At 33.7% G+C, this 20861-nt stretch overlaps 1 protein-coding gene across 4 annotated transcripts; it reads right to left on the bottom strand.

Moving 5' to 3' along the window:
- Positions 1-8021: 8021 nt before the first annotated feature.
- Positions 8022-19971, bottom strand: LOC105329993 (uncharacterized). 4 transcript variants are annotated; one of them, XM_066070870.1, is made up of 3 exons: positions 19652-19971; positions 10186-10382; positions 8022-10094 (listed from the first exon to the last, which is right to left on the bottom strand). In XM_066070870.1, the coding sequence occupies exon 3, from the start codon at positions 9842-9844 to the stop codon at positions 8822-8824; it is 1023 nt and encodes a 340-aa protein (XP_065926942.1). In that variant the 5' UTR covers positions 9845-10094; positions 10186-10382; positions 19652-19971; the 3' UTR covers positions 8022-8821. The 4 variants fall into 4 exon arrangements, with proteins under 4 accessions (XP_065926942.1, XP_034333827.2, XP_011429827.3 ...); XM_034477936.2 differs by having other exon boundaries at positions 10295-10382; XM_011431525.3 differs by having other exon boundaries at positions 8022-10382.
- Between the last annotated feature and the right edge of the window lie 890 nt (positions 19972-20861).

Genomic DNA, 20861 nt, shown 5'->3' with positions numbered 1-20861 from the left:
GTATGTAATCACGGATGTTTTATTCCAAAAGGATTACATGTACAACTTTTGAAATGTAAATGAATTGTTTAGAATAGAAATGTATCTTGTCTGTATTGTGTTAACTTAGATGGATGCATCGACAAGGTTTAACAATTATGATACAAATCGAGATATATTGAGAGTTCATTTTGTTTATGTCATATAAAAATATATGCAACTTTTTGTTGTGGTTTATATAGATATTGCTCTCTCTAACCAAGGATGTGTTATTCCGACAGGGTTATAATTTACGCAATTCTATAGTATTTGAGATATCTTGAATAATTGACATAGTTATTGCTGTTTCTAACCAAGGATGTGTTATTCCGACAGGGTTATATTTTATGCATTTCTATGGTGACTGAAATATTTTCAAGACAAGATTGATATAATTTAGTTGTTAAATTTTTCAGTAGTTTTTGTGTGCAAAGAATAAAAGTAAAGAAAAAAAAAAAAGTTTAAAAGTTAGGATAATGACCATGACATTGCAGTGTAAGGAGAATGTGTGAGTACATGTACTGCGCAAATCATGTACAGTGTGAAAGTGATAAAAATAATTTTCGGGTGACATGATCATTATCTTTTCAGTTGTGTTTAATGCTTACTTGCATGACTTGAGTTTTGTGTTTTTATATGGTGAGTAATGTTTATTTTTTTATGTTTGTGCAGTATGATTTTATTGTCTTTATCAATTTTTTTTTTATATCTAAAATTGAATGTCAATTTTTTTTTCGGGGCGGATGTTATATACATATGTATATTTTATTGATAAAGACAACTTTCTTATATATTTCATTCATATTGAATTAATTTCCTTTTGTAAACTGAGTGGTATTTTATGTTTGAAATTTCATTTGTTTGATCATTTTAGAAATACATTGCCGCATCTGTGTGTGATCTCTCATGTTGACATCTCCCTCCTCTCCCTTATCCATTTCTCACAGTGATCCCCTGTTTATTGCCATTTGTTTATTTTCGTTTATCTGATTGATGGTCAGATCTTAAGACTTGCGTGTCTTTGAATTTATTATAGTAATTCCCTCCTGTATCCTGTTTTGAGAATTTATGTCTTTGAGCGTTCCCCAAATTTTGGTTCCATCTTGGAGTTATTTCATTGGTCCTTTATAGAAAAAGGGGAGGAGTTGTCAAAGATGAGACATGCGGGATTGATAATTATTGGACACTCTCACTTTGGATTTCTTTTTAAAATGATGTTTCTTTAATTGTGATTTTGAACTTTAATAAATTCTAAATTTTAAAACTGGATATTTTTATTTACGTTACATTACGTAACCAATTGTACGTAATCACAACACGTCTGTCCGTCCGTCTGTCCGTCCGTCCGTCTGTCCGTCTGTCTGTAAACTTTTCACATTTTCAACATCTTCTCAAGAACCACTGGGCCAATTGCAACCAAACTTGGCACAAAGCATCCTTAGCCTAAGGGGATTTAAATTTGTGAAAATTAAGGATCACGCCCTTTTGCAAAGGGAGATAATTAGGAATTTATGAACATTTTCGAGAAATTTTCAAAAATCTTCTTCTCATGAACCATAAGACCAGGAAAGCTGAAACTTGTGTGGAAGCATCATCTGGTAGTGTAGATTCTAATTTGTAAAAATCATGACCCCCGGGGGTAGGGTGGGGCCACAATGGGGGGTCGAAGTTTTACATAGGAATATACAGAGTAAATCTTTAAAAATCTTCTTAATGAACCATAAGACCAGGAAAGCTGAAACTTGTGTGGAAGCATCCTCAGGTAGTGTAAATTCTAATTTGTGAAAATCATGACCCTCGAGGGTAGGGTGGGGCCACAATGGGGGGTCAAAGTTTTACATAGGAATATATAGAGTAAATCTTTAAAAATCTTCTTCTCATCAACCATAAGACCAGGAAAGCTGAAACTTGTGTGGAAGCATCCTCAGGTAGTGTAAATTCTAATTTGTGAAAATCATGACCCCCGGGGGTAGGGTGGGGCCACAATTGGGGGTCGAAATTTAACATAGGAATATATAGAGTAAATCTTTAAAAATCTTCCTTTCAGAAACTAATCAGCCAGGAAAGCTGAAACTTGTGTGGAAGCATCCTCAGGTAGTGTAAATTCATAGTTGTGAAATTCATGATCCCCAGGGGTAGGGTGGGGCCACAATGAGGTGTCGAAGTTTTATTACATAGGAATATATAGAGTAAATCTTTAAAAATCTTCTTCTCAGAAACTAATCAGCCAGGAAAGCTGACACTTGTGTGGAAGCATCCTCAGGTAGTGTAGATTCAAAGTTGTGAAAATCATGACCCCCGGGGGTAGGGTGGGGCCACAATGGGGGATCGAAGTTTTACATAGGAATATATAGAGTAAATCTTTAAAAATCTTCTTCTCAGAAACTAATCAGCCAGTAAAGCTGACACTTGTGTGGAAGCATCATCAGGTAGTGTAGATTCATAGTTGTGAAAATCATGACCCCCGGGGGTAGGGTGGGGCCACAATGGAAGGTCAAAGTTTTACATAGGAATATATATGGTAAATCTTTAAAAATCTTCTTCTCAGAAACTAATCAGCTAGGAAAGCTTTAACTTGTGTGGAAGCGTCCTCAGGTAGTGTAAATTCAAAGTTGTGAAAATCATGATCCCCAGGGGTAGGGTGGGGCCACAATGGGGGTTCAAAGTTTAACAAAGGAATATATATGGTAAATCTTTAAAAATCTTCTTCTCAGAAACTAATCAGCCAGATGATTCTTTATAATTGTTAAGACTTTGGCCCCGGGACAATTCTTTGGCCTCACAAGAAGGTTCAGAGTTTATGTACGTTTATATCCCATATATAAACAATTGTTAAGGATCTTTTTGAGAACTGCAATACTCAACATATGATATGACTATAAAATCGTCCTGTTAGAAAAGGGACTAATGATTATAAACATAAGAATATCCAGGGAAAAATGGATTTTATTTATACAGGATCAACATGTATTATTGTACATTGTCCAGATAGTTTGTATTATGACTCCATTAAGCTGATTTTATCATACCTATTGTTCCTCAGGTGAGCGATGTGGCCCATGGGCCTCTTGTTTTCACTGAAGGTTGGGTATTTTCAGTTGAACTGACAATTTTTCAATTATCATGGTATTTCACAAACAATTTATAGCAGAGCATTTATATGCTTTAATTAAGACTAAATATTTTAACATTTAACTGAAAATTTCAATTAGGGAAGTATTATTACATTTACTGTACTCTCAATCAACAAACCTGATAAGTCTCAATTACTGAATTATTATTAAGAGTTTAATGTCACCTGGATGTGAACTGCTTTGCTATACCAGAATCATCATCTTTACATGTATATGCATGTAACTCATATCAGACTCATATGCATACAACAGGGTACATACATGTATACACAAATCAGTACATGTTTTCTGTAGTGTCCATTTTAAACAAATTTTGTAATCAGAACTGTTAAAAATTTAAGGTGAATATGAAGTTTAGTCCCAAACTATGACTATATTTGTCTTTATTTCACAATTGTTGTCTTTTTGTTTACATTTTATCCTTTTTAATTCACTGATTTGCATGATACAGGAATTAACTGCATGCATTGTTTATTTGAAGAGGACTTGGAGAGACTGAGAAAGACGAGTATTTGACAACAACCAACCTCTAAGCCTCAAACACCATGCACCAAGAGAAGGAGAACAATTATTGTGACATTTAATCTAATGTCTACATCCTAATTTATAATTATAATACACAATAGCCCAAAAAAATCTCTCTCTCCTCTCTCTCTCTCTCTCTCTCTCTCTCTCTCTCTCAACATGTCTAACATGTTTTTATTATAAAATTGTTTAAAGTACCATAAACTGGTAATTATAATTATTAAAGTATGTAAAACAATGCGAATGTAAACCTTTGCACTCTCTCTCTCTCTCTCTCTCTCTCTCTCTCTCTCTCTCTCTCTCTCTCTCTCTCTCTCTCGTGTAAAAGAGTATGTTGATTTCTTTATATTTGTTTTTTTATAATATAATAGAGATTTTCATCCAAATATGAAATACCGAATAAAGAAACATTAAGTATACACAGAATGTTACATATAGATGACTCAGTTTTTGTTTATCACAGCTTTTAGGTGTAAATGTTATATTGTTGTGTTTTTTATGACAAATTGTAGCAGTTAAAATGTCTTTAATTACCCATGATAGATTAAATATTTAATACATTTATTTTGTATGTTCTTGTCTATATTGTCCTTGTATAAAAATATGCATTTAATACTAGTAAGCCTCTTACCCTTTTATTTAAGGCATATTTTTCTTTCAAATTAAGTTTACATGAAGACAAATGCAGTTATCATTGAATACAAAATGTAAAAAAAAAAAAATCCAAGTTTTTAGCTCCTTCCTGTCCAAAGGGAAATTTTACACATATATTTACATATAGTTGAAAAATCACCTATTCCTTCCAATTGTCTCAATTTAAATTACATGTAGGATATGAAAATGTACATTTTACATAAATTAAAATAACATCTGCTATAATAACTACTTTTGAAATGAACAAGAAGCAACCATATTTTTATCTTTGTATAAAATTTATGCATTTAATAGGAAAACATGTAAAATTTGAACATTTTTCTTGGATTTCTTATCCGTCTCCAGCTACCAGGGTGTGTTTGAATTTTATTTTAATAAAAGGCAGGCATCACACTAGTAGGTCTTATTTATTTTATCATGGTTGGAAAGGGAGTAGAATTAGAAACCAGAATAAATAAGATTTTTATTAGATATGATTGTTAAGCTTGCTTTTTAAGAAATTTAAACAAGTAATCACATGCAGGACGGCATGTATGTAATTTTGTCTCTAAAATGCTACAATTCATCCAATTTTCAAAATAGGTCAATTTTTAGTGTCGGTGATACATGTTTTCAAATATGTGTGAGAATTGACACTAGGAATTGCCACAAGTTTCATAATATTAGGTGAAAGATTTCAAACCACTTCTTTTTATGAAAATCAATACATAGGAGGAGGTTATGAATGCAAGGGTATTTCTAAGTGATGTGGTGCTTTTAGAATGATAATATCATGTAGATACATGCAGTATTGAATAAGGTTTCCTATTAAAAGAGGTTGAACAACAATTGACCTCTTAAAGATTAAGTAAAGATGTTTTGCTGAAGAAGAACCATATTAATCTATGTTAAATAGAGTAAAGTGGAAATGGTGGGTTCACTTAAATTACCATATATTTCTCAAACCTCAATGAAATTGGCAATATGCGGTATACTTTTTCTCAAAATTGCATAAGCTTTCTTATTCCAAGACAAATTGTCTTTTCATAGAATATTAGTGTAAGTTAAACCCTATAAATTAATTAGAAAATTTGTTGAGCCTTTGACCTGTATTTTATGATACATGTACCTAGTAATTAATTTACACATTGAAAGGAATTTATAATGGTATTTTGAAGCTATTACATTGTACTTTAATGGTGTTATATAGACAACAAGAAAAGAAAGAAATAATTTGGAAAATTGCATACTATATAGGATGGAACCCTGGAAATGATATAGATGTTCAACATATAATTATATCAATAATTATATCAATAATCACTTAATTCAAACTTATTGAAATCCAAAAGCAAAATCTTCTTTTTTTTCATATATAGGAAGTAGAAATGAATTATGGGTAACCAAGTGATTACCAAGTGGTTAACTCGGTTAACACAGTGTTAGCTAACCAATGCGTTAAATTGCTTTTGATCAACAGAATTTAACCACTGTTAGCTAATCACTTGATTAGGATTTAACATGTCGTTATCCTTAACACAGTGTTAAATTTAACCACCTTTCGAAAAACCGGGCCCAGATTGATAAATAAAAAGTTAACCATTTAAAGTATGCTAAGTTTTATCGAAAAATATTAAGAAATATGGAAATACGAAAAGAAAACGTTAAATTTTAGCCGATAACAGGCACAGTGCCAGTAAAGCTTTTTAATATTGAAACCAAAGGGAGAGAGTCTACTTTTTTACTTACAAACGCTATCTCCAAAACATGATGTTGAAATCATTGAAGGTGTACATTTCTGAATAAAGGGTGTGAGAACTTGAGTTGTGGGTTCAAAATAGAATTGCTGTTGCAAACATTAGACATTATTTCGTTTATCTCATAGAAGTTCAATAATAAAAGTTTTGTAGAATATGTATCAAATTACATGTAGTTATTTTGTCCTAAGATAACCTCTCGTACGTTTCTTTCAAGAAAAATGTCAATCAGGGGGAGGTCATTGTCATATATTTAAAATGTTACGTGCTGAACGTTAATATATAATTCTTAACCACATTTTTTATCATACGATCACATGTTCATGTAAGGATTTCACCACAAATACACGTGCCCTTACACGTCAAAAATCTTATCGTATCAAATTGTTATTCATATGATCTCTAATATAAACAACAGATATTCATTTTTGCTAATGTACGATATCAGTCCTAAATGTTATTCTGAATACCTGGAAAAAAAAATGATGTAAGGAGGCCAACTTTGGTTTTCTTTGCATAGAAACTACAATATAAAAACTGAAATTCTACCATCTGGACATTTTTGAGACCATCTCAAAATACAAGAACATTTACTTTAGGAATGAATAAATATATAAATATGTAAAAAAAAATCAAATTTTCCGCACCTGGAAGCAAAACTGTAAAATATTTCAATAGGCAATCTAATTAATATTACAGTTTTCGTCTTGCTCTCTGTTGTAATACATGTGTACGTATTCACGAGCAATAAGAATACAACCAAGAGCTGGTCTAAATTTTATAAGATTGTACAATAAGCATTTTCCTCAAACAAAAGTTGATAAAATGTGAAATCATTTTCTGCTCTATATAAAAGAAACATTTTTTCACAGTTTAGAAACTCTAAATCATAAGAGTAAAAATTTTAGGGATAATCGTATTTTTATAAAACTTTAAAAAATAATTAAATGGTCTCTTACTGAAAATGCAGGTCACTAGTTTTAAGAGGTTGAACATGACACTACACTCAAATACAATTATACATGTACATGGTATTTCATTATCACCAGTGGATTTTTTTTCATTTTGAGTAGACGTCGCAATCATTGATTTGACGATATTACCGATCCATTTATGAATGAAAAAGATTGTACAATACATGACGTCATTATCACTATAGTATCATAATAAAAGTTTATCAAAATACTGAAGTACTGAAAGCCGGGCTCTTTTGGTGTGTCTTTATGCATATTGTGTGGTAAAGACTGAAATATCTCTCTCTCTCTCTCTCTCTCTCTCTCTCTCTCTCTCTCTCTCTCTCTCTCTCTCATGCTTTTAATGTCGGCAAAGCGTCAGAGAGCGACCAAATTTTGTAAGCGGCTATAAACAAAAATATGTCTGTCTAGTAGAAAAAAGTTCAACAGTTGCTGCCTTGAATTTTGCAACATGCATTATATATTCAATCACCATTTCTTCAACGCGCAGCAAAGTAGTTCATGGAAATTCATGCGCATTGTATGTGTCTATAAAATGCATAAACTTGTTTTAATTATTAATCAGAAAACTCAAAAAGATAGACAATTCTCTCGAAACTAAGAAAAAGAAAGAAACTGTCCTCAAAACGTGGCTCTTTGTGTAACTATTTTGGTATAGCGGAAGCTTTTACTTTGACGCTGTTTGGTTTTTTGTTTACTTTTGAAGTTGTGCTATTTATAGTAACATTAACGATTTGCCTGCCTACAGCCAGGACTCTGCTTTCAGCAGAGCCCGGCTAATAAACATGTACCAATAAGGTCTTTGTTGCTGCCATTATTGACCCCGAAAGAATCCAATCATTAAATATAACTCTTTTGTATCATTATAACATTTAATTCAATGCTCTGGATGGAAATGTAACGTCTTCATGCCATAAATTTGATTATAAAAATATGGAACTTCTTGAATATATTAAAAGTTTAAAACAATAACTCTCAGATATATCAGCAAAATATTTATTCAGCAAACATATAGAATACATCATGCACCAATAATAACAATAACCCTCTCGGCCATATCTAACCGATATGTTATAAACATATGAAAAAATATGTTTAACATTTTATAACGGTTTTTAAAATTCTTAATGTGTCTTATTCTTCGTAATATCATATAGTATCCGTCTCCTAACACAACGTTATCCATACATATCGGGTATTCACATTTTATTTATCATCTTGTATTAGCTTGTTATTTGTATCTGCAGAAGTTATATGAATAGTTAGGCTTATTAAGTGAATTGAATTAATCTATATTATCTAGCGTTCCTGAATGACATTTATCTCTAGAGTTATGCTTCTTCACTGCATGGTTTATATAATTACGTTTCTAACGATTTGATGTGAAGTGTTTATGATCTGAAAATAAATGTGAATGGCAGAGCTTTTGGTACATGTACAAATAAAGCTGATGTTTAATTAATTTTTAAATGAATAGATTTTAGTCGTTGTGTAAATTTATATATAGAACTTGGAGTACAGTATTCAAAATTATTTACCTTTGGTTGAATGGTGCGCAGCATTACACAATTCTTGTACACGATATTTTACATTGGACAATAATTGTTATACGTCAAGTAAATTAACTCGCAATAAGTTATATCATTCCGGAATATTTTGTTATATTAATGTTTAATTTCCATCAAATATTAGGATTTAAATATAGAATTTGTCTTCAAGTTCTTAAACTAAGATTGTATTAATGAATCTCTTATTTTGGCTTAATATCCTTTCAAAAACTTCAGTGAGAACTAAATCCATCAGAATAGGCCGAACTTGAATCACTAGTGGAATTCATTTGCCCTCCGTTGGGTGGTTCTAAAACATTTTCAAAGTGCATTGGACCCGAAATAATGCTATGGTCCGCCGTCAGGTCAATAGCGGGTCGTTCTAATTTAGTCACGTGAACAAAACAACATGGCGTAGAGATCTCGGTCTTTTTCGGTGCTTTGTATTTGCCTGCTTTCTTTTTCTCAGATTTTTGTCTTTTGTGTTTCGTTTTGCTAAGACTCATGAGTTCGTCGTCAGGGTTGGAGGTCAGTTTTTCAATAGTGGTGTTAAAGTCCGAGGCAGAGGCTGCATGGTCGAAACTCAGACCGGCCAGCCTTGTGTGGTCGGTGGATAAAGACATTGTGTGAAAATTCGGGTGCTCGGCTTTGTACGTGGACAGGTGGTCGATATCATCCTTCCACAAAAGAAAGCCCGTACCCTTTTCTGCAAGGACAATTTGTAACTTCCGTTTCCGATGATGATCACCGGTATCCAAAACGAGGACGGGTATACCCGTCATTGCGAATTTCCATTGGTCTTGATTTCCTTTAATTTTCCCGAAATAGAGATTGGCAAGGCACTGACACACAAAGATCTCCGTCTTATGACTCCGATAAAACATGTCCACTTGAAGTAAATCCTCCTCTGTCACGCCCTCGGCAAAGTTACACACATTGAGTCCCGGTCTGCCGGGCCCGCTAGGCGTGGGCTCGGATATATCCAGCCGTTCCTTGCTGCCTGACAAATCTTTTCTGCCCTGTGGGCCGAATTTATCCACGGCGTCGTATTTCTCCGAGATTCGGTTGATTCCTTGTTTAGCTTTGTTGGCTTTCTGTTGCATGTGGATAATATCCTCGGTGGTACAATAGGTACTTTCCGGACTGTCTTGGATCGTAAGGCCATCAAGAGGCGGGGGTAGAGGAGAATCAGGAGAGCCAGGCCCTTCACTCACGATGGGCGGAGGGGGCGGGGGGAGCTCCATCGACATGTCCATCTTTCCTAAACACTGTGAATATATCCTTAATATTGTGATCACAAAGTCAGCGAATATCCTGGTACACAATTAATGGAAGACGTATTGTTATCAAACTTGCACACGAACACCGGAACTAGTCTACATCAACACATCACTAACGAGTAACTCTGAAGGCGGAAACTGTGACGTTTTGCCGCATCCTTGATTCAAGATGACTGTGTCTGCTTTCTTAAGGCAACCCCATCACACGAGAGCAGTCGCTTATAATCTGTCTTAGACAAAAATATACTGTTGTTGTATTTGCACTTTTTTCTGTCGAAACGAAAATTGATTTTCAAGTACCACATGTATTTACATACTTCCCTCTTCCTAATACCGCAATAGATAATATTTCATAACTTTGCTGTCATTGTAGAATATATAATACGTATTGTCAGTGTATCCAATGTATATTTAGATAATGTTTACGGAAGCTATGATGTCGTGATTACTGCGGAATTAATCTTCAACGAAACATTTCTCTTCACAGTGGCTGGCATGTACGCTGTAACCAAGTCTGAAATAAAGAAAAAAAGAATAATTTTATTTCACCCAGAATAAAATCCATATTCTCTCATATCCTGAATCAATTAATTGTATACCATGTATTCTTATTTAATATTTTTTGTCAAATGTTTGATACTGTGTCACTTTTCGCTAAACTTTGCCACAATGTCTCAAACTTAGAAGTAATTCACCCAGACAAACCAGTGCGGAAGTTGTATCATCGTAGAGAGAAAAAAAAGACAGAGTTTATACTGATATCATGTAATGTCTCAAATCGAGTTTACTGAAGTCCTATCCGAACACGACGAGAAACGTGAGATTGTATTGGATGATACTGTTAAAGCCAACCAATCGTATCAGTTTAAAAATTTAGTTTAACAAAAAACAGGTAATCAAATTCTTTCTAGAATGTTTGATATAGGTCATGCAATCAGAGAGCTTCAGATTGTTATGACATTTACATAGATATGAACATCAAAATCTTCTCTTTCCAAAATCAATGTCATTTCATTTTAATCTGTCAACAATGGCCCACTCCCTTTACATAGTTTAACTGATTGTTACAAAAATTGTATCAAATTCACAATTTCTGTTTGACTCGTTATTTCATATATGAACAGCTATTAAAAATTTCATTGGGATATGAACTTGGTTGATCACATGATAAAACCATGTGAACCCCCCCCCCCCCCCCCAAAAAAAAACCCCCAATGTGTCGCATGCACACATACAAATGCGGTTTTAGCTTCAATAAATCCATTGCTATGAAATTTTAATGGCGAAATAGTCAGATTATAAGGAAGTGATTTGATTCCACTTATCTTATAATTTCCTTATATGTTGTATGCTATACATAGATGTTAGGGTTTTCCCTTTGTGGAAAAATTATCCTCTTTGTGGCATTTATTCACTCTATACACTCTATATAAAAACAGCTGAACCAATTTCATTTTTTTTTTGCATTTTCCTCTAAGCTCTCAAAGAATATGCATGGTACGCACTGTCCACGCTGTATGAAAACTGAATTGAGTGAATCCCCTTTTTGGAGTCAATTCAAAGGTCACAATCAACATATTATGGATAACCTCTTCCTAGTAAAATTAGAATACATGATAGAATATTAATGTCAGAGGACAAAACAGCTAACCGTTAAACAACAAAGGCTATTATTATACTTTCATGTTAAATACTGAAATCTGATTGGTTTAGACGCAGTTGGTAATTCGTTCTATTACCCTCAGCGTTAGCAACACACTTGGCAACGGGTAACAGAATTGTTACATGCGCGTAAATTATGCGCGAACGGTTCGCCGTAGAATTCACTTCATTTCTATATAAAAGCAGTTAAATTTTCTTTAAAAATAAGACATTCAGTATAATAAAAAAAATAGTGCCTGTTTGGGAGGGTAACTGTTAAAATTGACACCACTCGTCCGCTTCGCGTCGGTTGACAATGGTTTTCTCGGGGTGTCAATTTTAACAGTTACCCTCCCAAACAGGCACTATTTATATACTGTTTTATATAATATATATAGTGTTCTCCTAAAAGATAGCCATCAAGGGACTTATAGATAGGTGTTATAATATATAGTATTCTCCCAAAAGATTGCGATCACGGGACATATAGGTAGTTGTTGCAAAGTGTGAACCATGATATTGACGTTATAGAGTTTGGTCACTCTGACTGATTGAGACGGAAGTGGCGTCAGACTATTGACGTTATAGAGTTTGGTCAGTCTGACTGATTGAGACAGCAGTGGCGTCAGACTATTGACGTTATAGAGTTTGGTCACTCTGACTGATTGAGACGGCAGTGGCGTCAGACTATTGACGTTATAGAGTTAGGTCTCTCTGACTGATTGAGACAGCAGTGGCGTCTGACATGAATCTTTACAGAGACAATATAATTTGTCAAGGTCAGTATTTTATATTTGAAATATTTGGTCCCAAAAAAATCAGGACAGTGAACAACCAGCAAGTGCAGTGCTGCCAAGCTGGATTTCTTACATATGATATTTTCTTTTTTGTTGTGTAGTCGAATGGTGTTCAGAATAATGTTATCGACAATATCGGTACATTAAATCATGTAATAGTCACGTGAGTAGTATACTTTACACGTGACTATGTTGTTTCTCTCTATTTGCCAAGACACGATTTGTATCTCTGCTTGATGGATTGATATTGGTTCCTTATTAACAATAGCACATGTCAGGAACAAATTGTAAAATATTTAATTCATTTGAGGAAATTCTTTAAATGCCTCCAACTCTGTACATGTACTTTAATAAAATGTAAAAGCATGCACATCTGTGTTCACTTGTTTGTTAAATCACTTCTGAGGAAACCATTATAAATAAAACTATATCCCTTGAAATGTAGGTGTATTCCATCATATCTGACCACACTAGAAATCAAAGTACTGAAGTACTGACGGGAGTTGATTTTATCGATTATTATTTATCTTAAAATCATCGATATGTTATTTTGCTTGGCAAGTAGTTTATAATCTCTATTTGAATTGCGCATATTTTTTTAATTTGGATTCTCGGACTTTTCCGACAAGAATTTTGAGAAAACCTCTTATGAATCATGTTGTGTTATATTAAAAAATAGAATTGATTTCATCAAACTATGTATCGGTATTCGAAATATTTCAAAAAGTGTATGGATCCAACCAATAATGAACTCTAGTCTCGTTCAACCAGATGCTCGTCTGTCTCCGTTAATCTCCGACAAGTAAGAGATACCAGGTCACGTAATAGCTTGATGATGCGACTTCTAAATATAGACTGACTCTCTGCTTGTCGGAGATGTACGAAAACAGCCGATGGTTGAACGAGACTATATTGAACTCTGGCGTTGGAATACATACGACTGCAAAAAACTTCTAAATTGTTCGTACTATTTAAAATTTGACTATTGCTTAGGTATTTATAAATAAGTTTCCTTTGAAAAAATGCTTCAGCGTACATGACATCGAATTTATCGATTATCTTCAAGAACTAACTCTTGTCAACGGTGATGATTTGTGCTTAGGTCCAAACAGTGGGGAAACACTGTTTCAGTTTCGGTTTGCCAGAGTAACTGCATAGGAGAGTTGATTAAAATCAACCCCCAAAAAGCGATACCCAAGATGGCGTCATCCACTGTTATTTTTCCTCCGAGGTACCCATTTTTAACAATGTTTTTTTCTACACAAGCCCAGTAATCTAACGTTTAAATATTTTTCAAAGTAACTGAATACTCAATTAGGCTTTTTTAGCCAATGTATGTATTCTGTGATATGAACATTATACAACTACATGTATATACAGTCAGAACTAAACCAAAGTTTTATTAGAAAGTGTTCATCTGTCTGAAGTTGTGAATTAAGGGGCAGCTAGACGCAGTAGTGAGTCAAACAAGAGTGGGAAGTGCTAGTGGCTGTATAGCTCTAGGCTTTTCAGAAACACTTGGATGCTTCCGAATTCCGAGCCCGATTTATGAGCTTCTGCTAAGAAGTCATAATTATAATAAGGAGCGCATCATAATGCCACTAGTGTTTTTGTTGGATCATGTTTTAGATTTTAATTAGTTGCACTTGAAAATATTTCAGTTATCTTAACTTATAATTGCTAGGCAGTTAAACTGAAAACAATTTAGGTTAAACGTATACTAGTATTAGATTTTGAACAATGCGTTGAATGATGTACTATTTAACACTGCATGAGTGGTGGTTTTTAATAAAGGAAGAATTAAGTGTATCATTATGACCTTATTGATATTTGTTAAGTTTTGGAGTGGGTTTTTTTCTTTTAATATATTTCTTGTTTCCAAACTTAACTTGCAATTTGAGGTCTAATCATTTAGTAACACTTGCCTTTCGTAACTCCATGAATAAACCTATTCATTCTTAGTTACTTCATTGGATTGAAATATATTATAAGATTGCGACACGACTGTAGATATAGAGTGAAATTTTCCAGAATACAAAGTTGGGACGTGCATATCAATTAAAAACTCTCTCTCTCTCTCTCTCTCTCTCTCTCTCTCTCTCTCTCTCTCTCTCTCTCTCTCTCTCTCCCCACGGTTTAGTTTGAGTCGACGGCGATAAATGAAATGTATGTTATAAAAGATAATTAACGAAGTTCGATGGTAGAGGCCATTTTATAGTATTTTTACAACTCCTTACAAAGAAGAGTTTGAATTGCCACTATACGTGTTTTGAAATTATAATAACTAACCATATGCAGATGATTGATCGTGTCAAAATGTCAAATGTTAAACTGTAAATATTGAAGTACATGTAAATAGATTTAAAATAAGCTTGATGAGCTTGAAGATATATCCTGATATAGCTGTTTGTTTACATCAACAACAACACCCAATGAATGACTAAGCTCTATGAATGCTTAAACAAAAAATATTAAGTGATATAGAAATTTCATAAACCTGCTGGTGTGTATCAAACCAAACAGAATAAACCAGTTAGTGCAATGGTTACATCGTTTACACATCCTCGCCCCAACCATCGTCAAATTGTTAAAGAGTAGGAAGCACATGTTCATGCATCAGAGATGCATTGGTTTTACTTCTTATGTAACTGTTGGCATCAGATAGATTGTTACGCAATGTGTTCTGTGTTCACTCCTCTATCGATCAAATTAAGTTTGATGATGTATAGTTACGTTGAATCTCTGAATATCTTAAACTGTAACATAACACCCCCCCCCCCCCTTTCTCAATAAAATATGAATGTGGATATACAAGTTGTAGAGTTTATAATATCTTGAAGTCTGGAAGCCATGCAAAAATTTTATGAGTTATTTAATGGACATTGAGTACATGTATATTTCTACGCAGCCCCATCCACTCCACCCTCACCACCCACCACCCCCAACACGCACAATTTCGAAAAATAGATGACAATAAAACTATTCTACCTGTTTGTTTTGAATATCTTGAACCTATTGATATTTAGTATTTTAGATATCCTGCAGTGTTTTTTTGTTTTGTTTTAGTTTTTTGTTTGATTTTTTTTAGGGGAGAGACTCTCGAAAACACCAACTACATACTTGTTGGAATAATATCGTTTTCCAGTATTGGACTGTTTTTCCTATACATGCACGTACATTAACACACATTTTCAACGTCTGAGAAGTCGCGATTGACACCCCCCTGTCTCCTGGTCTAAGACAGCTAAATGCATACATTTAACGTTTTAAAACCTTACTATAGCATTGAATCATGATTTTTTGAAGTATACACTCTCATAAGTGCAACGGTGTGTGCATACAAATTGAGTAACGCGCGTTAGCGCGTTATGAAAATTTGTATGCACACACCGCTGCAGTTATGAGAGTGTATACTTCAAAAAATCATGATCCAATGCTTATATTTACATTTTTTTACTTCATGCCTTGTCTGCAAATGTGATTCATACCTTAAAATTCCTATCTTATTCTAAGGGTAAGTTAATATTAATGGAAGAGCCACAGTAACAGCCACAAGCGTGAACTTTGATTTTCGTTTGTGACGTCATAATAAAACTCGTCGATTTGATCTTTGACTACTTGTTGCATTTAGAAGCATTTGAAGATCACAGAATTTCATGGAAAAACATTGTAGAATGTAAATATATTTAAATAACCGGGAGCCCGTTTCACAAAGATTCCCAAAGATGTTTCCTAAGATAGGGACTTGGACACGATTTGAGCTCAAAATTTTCAAAATTTCTTTTTTCAATTTTTATGTCTAGAATTGTTAATATAGATGTTTTCAATGCTTTGAAAAAAATTAAAAATCAAATATCAAGTTACAAGCGAATTACAGAGGTTAGAGTTCTTTGTTTTGTAAACAAAGCTCGTGTCCTGTTAATGTTTACATATTTGTTGTATTGGTATAAACTTCAGTCTAATGTTGCTGTTTGTTGTAATGAAATTATTTATGAACCCACTGAATCAGTCTATCTTGTTTCCACGAGTTATTTTGATAAAGAAATGGCAATTTCTTTACATTACAGTATTTGTAAACAAGTATAAGACTCGAGCTTTGTTTACATAACAACGACTTCTTTCCTCTGTATCTCGCTTGTAACATGACTTCTAACACTAAAACTTTGGTGAATCATTCAAAATACAAAAGTAAACTATCTTATACATAGAAATCAAAAATAAAATTTTCATCAGAAATCGTGTCCAGGTCCCTTTATTTAAGATATGCATAAGTTATAACTTAGAAAGTTCCTTAGATTTGTCATAGCTGTTTCACACAATTTTCTTAGCGTAAGACACCAGTCACTTTCATAACATATTGTTGATACACAGACAGGTGCGAGAACAGGTATAAAGATAGCTGCAGATCGGCAACTCTACAGGTAAGTTCAGGTTGTAAAAGGTTCATTGTGGAGTGGTCGAATTTGAATCAAAGAAATTGATATAACATGTAGCTAGCATCATTTGACGAGATACTAGCTATCATTTTATTATTTTAACTATCACTGAATCATACTTACATGTATGTGCCTAAATTTTATTTTGCAAAATCATGACAGCAGACAGATAGTATTCATTTATAAAATATGGAAAAAGGATAGCGCACGTGCAGCCATGTTCATAACCATACACTCATCTAATTCGAATAAAAGTGCAAACGTTTGCACCATGCAGTCAGTTTATATTTTTTACACTCTGTAGCTAGATCATCATGATAAATAGTTTTAATGGGAAGACGATTACACAGTCAATGCGTCAAGTTTCTGCCATTATTCAGTGCCAGGGAACAGGCACTTTGAAATTCATATTAAAACATGTTCACGATAGAAAAAAGTGCAATTTGACTTGCGGGCTCAGTATTCTCAATATTACGTTTTGAATTTCACAAAAGCTTTTAATGCAGAATGTGAAATCCCCCCCCCCCCCCCTCCCCCAAGTCTTAGCTTGGGGTAGAGAGGAGTGGTTCTCTTACAGAATTGAATTGCAGAAAAACAATGCCTTTTCTTCTCGAGTTCAATTTTAACAACTACGTTACCATTGGTCATTGGTTATAAGAGAGAGAGAGAGAGATATTTTGTCATACCTGTATAGCGGTATTGAAGACACATATTTATTGTTTGTAGACCTATAATAAACTTGATTACTTCAATTAAAGCTTTTATTTTCATAATTCCATTTGTCAGCAAATAGAAGGAAAATAAAACTGTTTTATTACTACTCGGCTATAAAAAAAAAAATGTATGATTCCTTCCCATTTTATTGCAATGAAGAAGCAGGACCACGACGTCCTAAAGGCGATGGCCCAAACTTACATTTACCCGCCACCATGTTATTAAGGTGGGTGAATAGTAAAAACAAATCATGTCAACAATCAGATTCACGATGATTTTAGGCCATAAAGAAAAGAAACATTCCTTATATTTTACATTAAATTTTTGAATATTTTCTACAAGTAGAGCTCTCCTTGTAAAGGAGATTATTAAGGTGGCTGGATAGTCAAAATATTAACCATCAAATTACATTTATTAGAAATGAAATTTTAAGCCATAAATAGTGTAGAGTAAAGAAATATCCCTTAAACTTAGGTAAACCTTTGTAAAATTTTCCTACACAAAGCTCTCCTTGTCAAAGGAGATTCATAAAGTCTAAACATGTTCACAACCCCCCAACACCCTTAAGGCGTGTTACCGTTATATGTTCACAAACAATGATGGGAGGAAAGTAATAAGTCTTGATATTGTGAATATATACACGAGATTCCTTCAAGAACACGTGTGTAAACACTTTGTTTACATACACGTGTCTGTTAGAAGGCAGGGCATTCCACTTATTTTTCCCCCTCGTAATTGCATCTTATGAATATTTGTGTATTTCATGGTTTAAAACCCGTCGAAGTGATAATGGATAAAATATGCTAATTGAGAAAAACGAGCCATTAAATTTTTTCAAGCGTTCAATTTAATCTTATAAATACCCAAAATGTCGTCAACGCGGGTACATGCAGATATTCACATGTTCTCGGAACAATTTTGCAATTTGGAACAATTTGGGTATTTCCGTTTTTGTTTTTCTAAAATTTAGAAATTCTTACTTTCATTTTAATTTCTTTTCTCTCGATTTCCATTTTTTTGAAAATAATTAACCGTATTAGCTAGACCTTAATGACGAAAGCTACTTTGATTACAGAGAGAGAGAGAGAGAGAGAGAGAGAGAGAGAGAGAGAGAGAGAGAGAGGAGAGAGAGAGAGAGAGATGGGGGTGTATATCCGTTAGCGAGTTTTAAGTGGTATAATTTAGAAAATACCGCATGACAAAGCCCGTGGAACTCTTATCATTAGGAAGTAGACTTCCTTTTGTAAGGAGCACTCTGGTTCGCCATTAATTGTGACTTTTTATTGAGAATGGTAGCAACTTAAAAATGCCACCTTTATGATAAGAGAGAAAGGGCAAAGAGAAAACCCTGGCATATCTGGATTATCTAGATTATCATATCCATGTCACACGCTGTAGCGGCACAATGTAAACAAGTATAATAATGTCATATCAATGCTGGAATCAGCAACGATATAAAAAAGCCCATGTTATCAGGCCTGCCGATGGGATATAAAATAGTTTTTGAGTTGAGTGAAAGCATAGAACATACTGAAATAATTATAGATTTAACATACGATAATTGCTGCGTGTGTGACTAATATTAAACTAACACACTTTTTCTCTGAGGGCTTTCGTTTCATACGAAGAAGTATACAATTACAAACACTGTATATTATATATGTATTTGTTCTATTTCGCAGGCTGTATAGGTGTACCTCTATGGCGTAGTATAATGACAAAACAGATTCAGTGTATATATTTAGACAGCATCTCTCTCTCTCTCTCTCTCTCTCTCTCTCTCTCTCTCTCTCTCTCTCTCTCACACACACACACACACACACACACACACACACACACACACACACACATACAGACAATATACATCGGTCCCAATATGTACTGCTGACCCCTGTTACATTACGTTGTTGTTGTACGATTCCCCCAAGTATTAGATTTTGACGAAGGTCTCGCTCAGGGAAGATTGTTTATGAATACCGGGATATCCCCGTTTACCCCAACATTAACATAAAGAGAAAAAAATGTTTTTATAACTATCCAGCGAAAGCTAATCAATAATTAAAAACCTACCTATTTCTCCATATTGAAGAGAAGACACAACCTATTGATCTCTATACATAATACAAAACCATTACCAGACCCGAATGATTTTCATTTTCTATAAATCGTTTCAAAGAGTAAAAGAGGCAACTTACCTTGAGTTAAATTCAAATTTTAAACATCCTGTTCATTGAAATTTTCCGCTACAACTGATTCATGTGATTCACATGTAAACAAGTGTTGAATTTTACAGGTAAAAAAAGAGATATGGGTTGTTTACAATGGGCATTACTCAACGATATAAAAAGGCCCTTTCACCCCCAGATAGCTGCAGTGTGCAGTCACAGATATATTCACCACGCTTGTACGCACAATTATGAATGTTCTATGCAGAAAGAGGCTTGTTGTTGCTTTAAGGACTCACATCCGAGCTAAGAGGAGAGTGAATCATACACATTTTGTACAAAGTTCGTCTGCAAGATCAATAAGGGTTCTGCCATCACCAAACGACAATCACCTTCGAATGCGGGGGCGGATCAAAAGGAAGTAGTCGGCATGCACTGCAATGATTAATCGGACTAATGAATAATGCATGCATGAAACAGTCGTTAGATATGCATGGTTTATACAGAGAGGAAAAACAACGAACAATGAAATGTTTTAAATCTGAATAACAGTTTCAAACTCAAAATTGAATATTTATCGATACACATTAATATTGTAGAGAATTATGCAAATGATAATTCGCATTCCATTAATCATATTGTTTAATACAATGAAAGGTAAATGTTTTACTGCAAGGTTCGATAACTCGTTTATTTTCACGCCAAGGCGACAGATAAGAGGCTTACATAATAATTAAAAATATATACATTCTCTCTCATGATACAATGATTATGTAGAGGTTATATTTTATTATGAAAAAAATATATAATGTCATAAGTGTCCTGAAGAGGAAATAAGAAAATGTTCAAATTTTAAGGCTGATATGTTTGACTCTTTTCTTTACTGAATAATAGTAGCTGATCTGTTGGTAAATTTGCTAACAACCAAGTTTCCTTAATTTTTTTAATTTATTTATCTATATATTAATTTATTTATTTTTTTTGGAAAAACGGTGTAAACCTAACAAAGAAAAACAAACAAGAAAGAGGAAGAAAGTGTATTGTGATTTTTAGCATTACGTAACACAGACTGTCACTATTATAACTCTCACCCTTTTGAACAATATGTATGTTTTATAGTTTCAGGTTTCACTTCTAAATCTTTATAAAAACCAAGTCAAATATATTTTTTATATAAATTATTTCTTATATTAACGAGAGTCACATGTTAAACTTCGTACAATGTCACTCCCTATTTCTG

The sequence above is a fragment of the Magallana gigas genome, chromosome 9 (assembly GCF_963853765.1).
Source record: "Magallana gigas chromosome 9, xbMagGiga1.1, whole genome shotgun sequence".
Lineage (NCBI taxonomy): Eukaryota > Metazoa > Mollusca > Bivalvia > Ostreida > Ostreidae > Magallana > Magallana gigas.
This window is presented reverse-complemented; position numbering and strand designations above follow the sequence as displayed.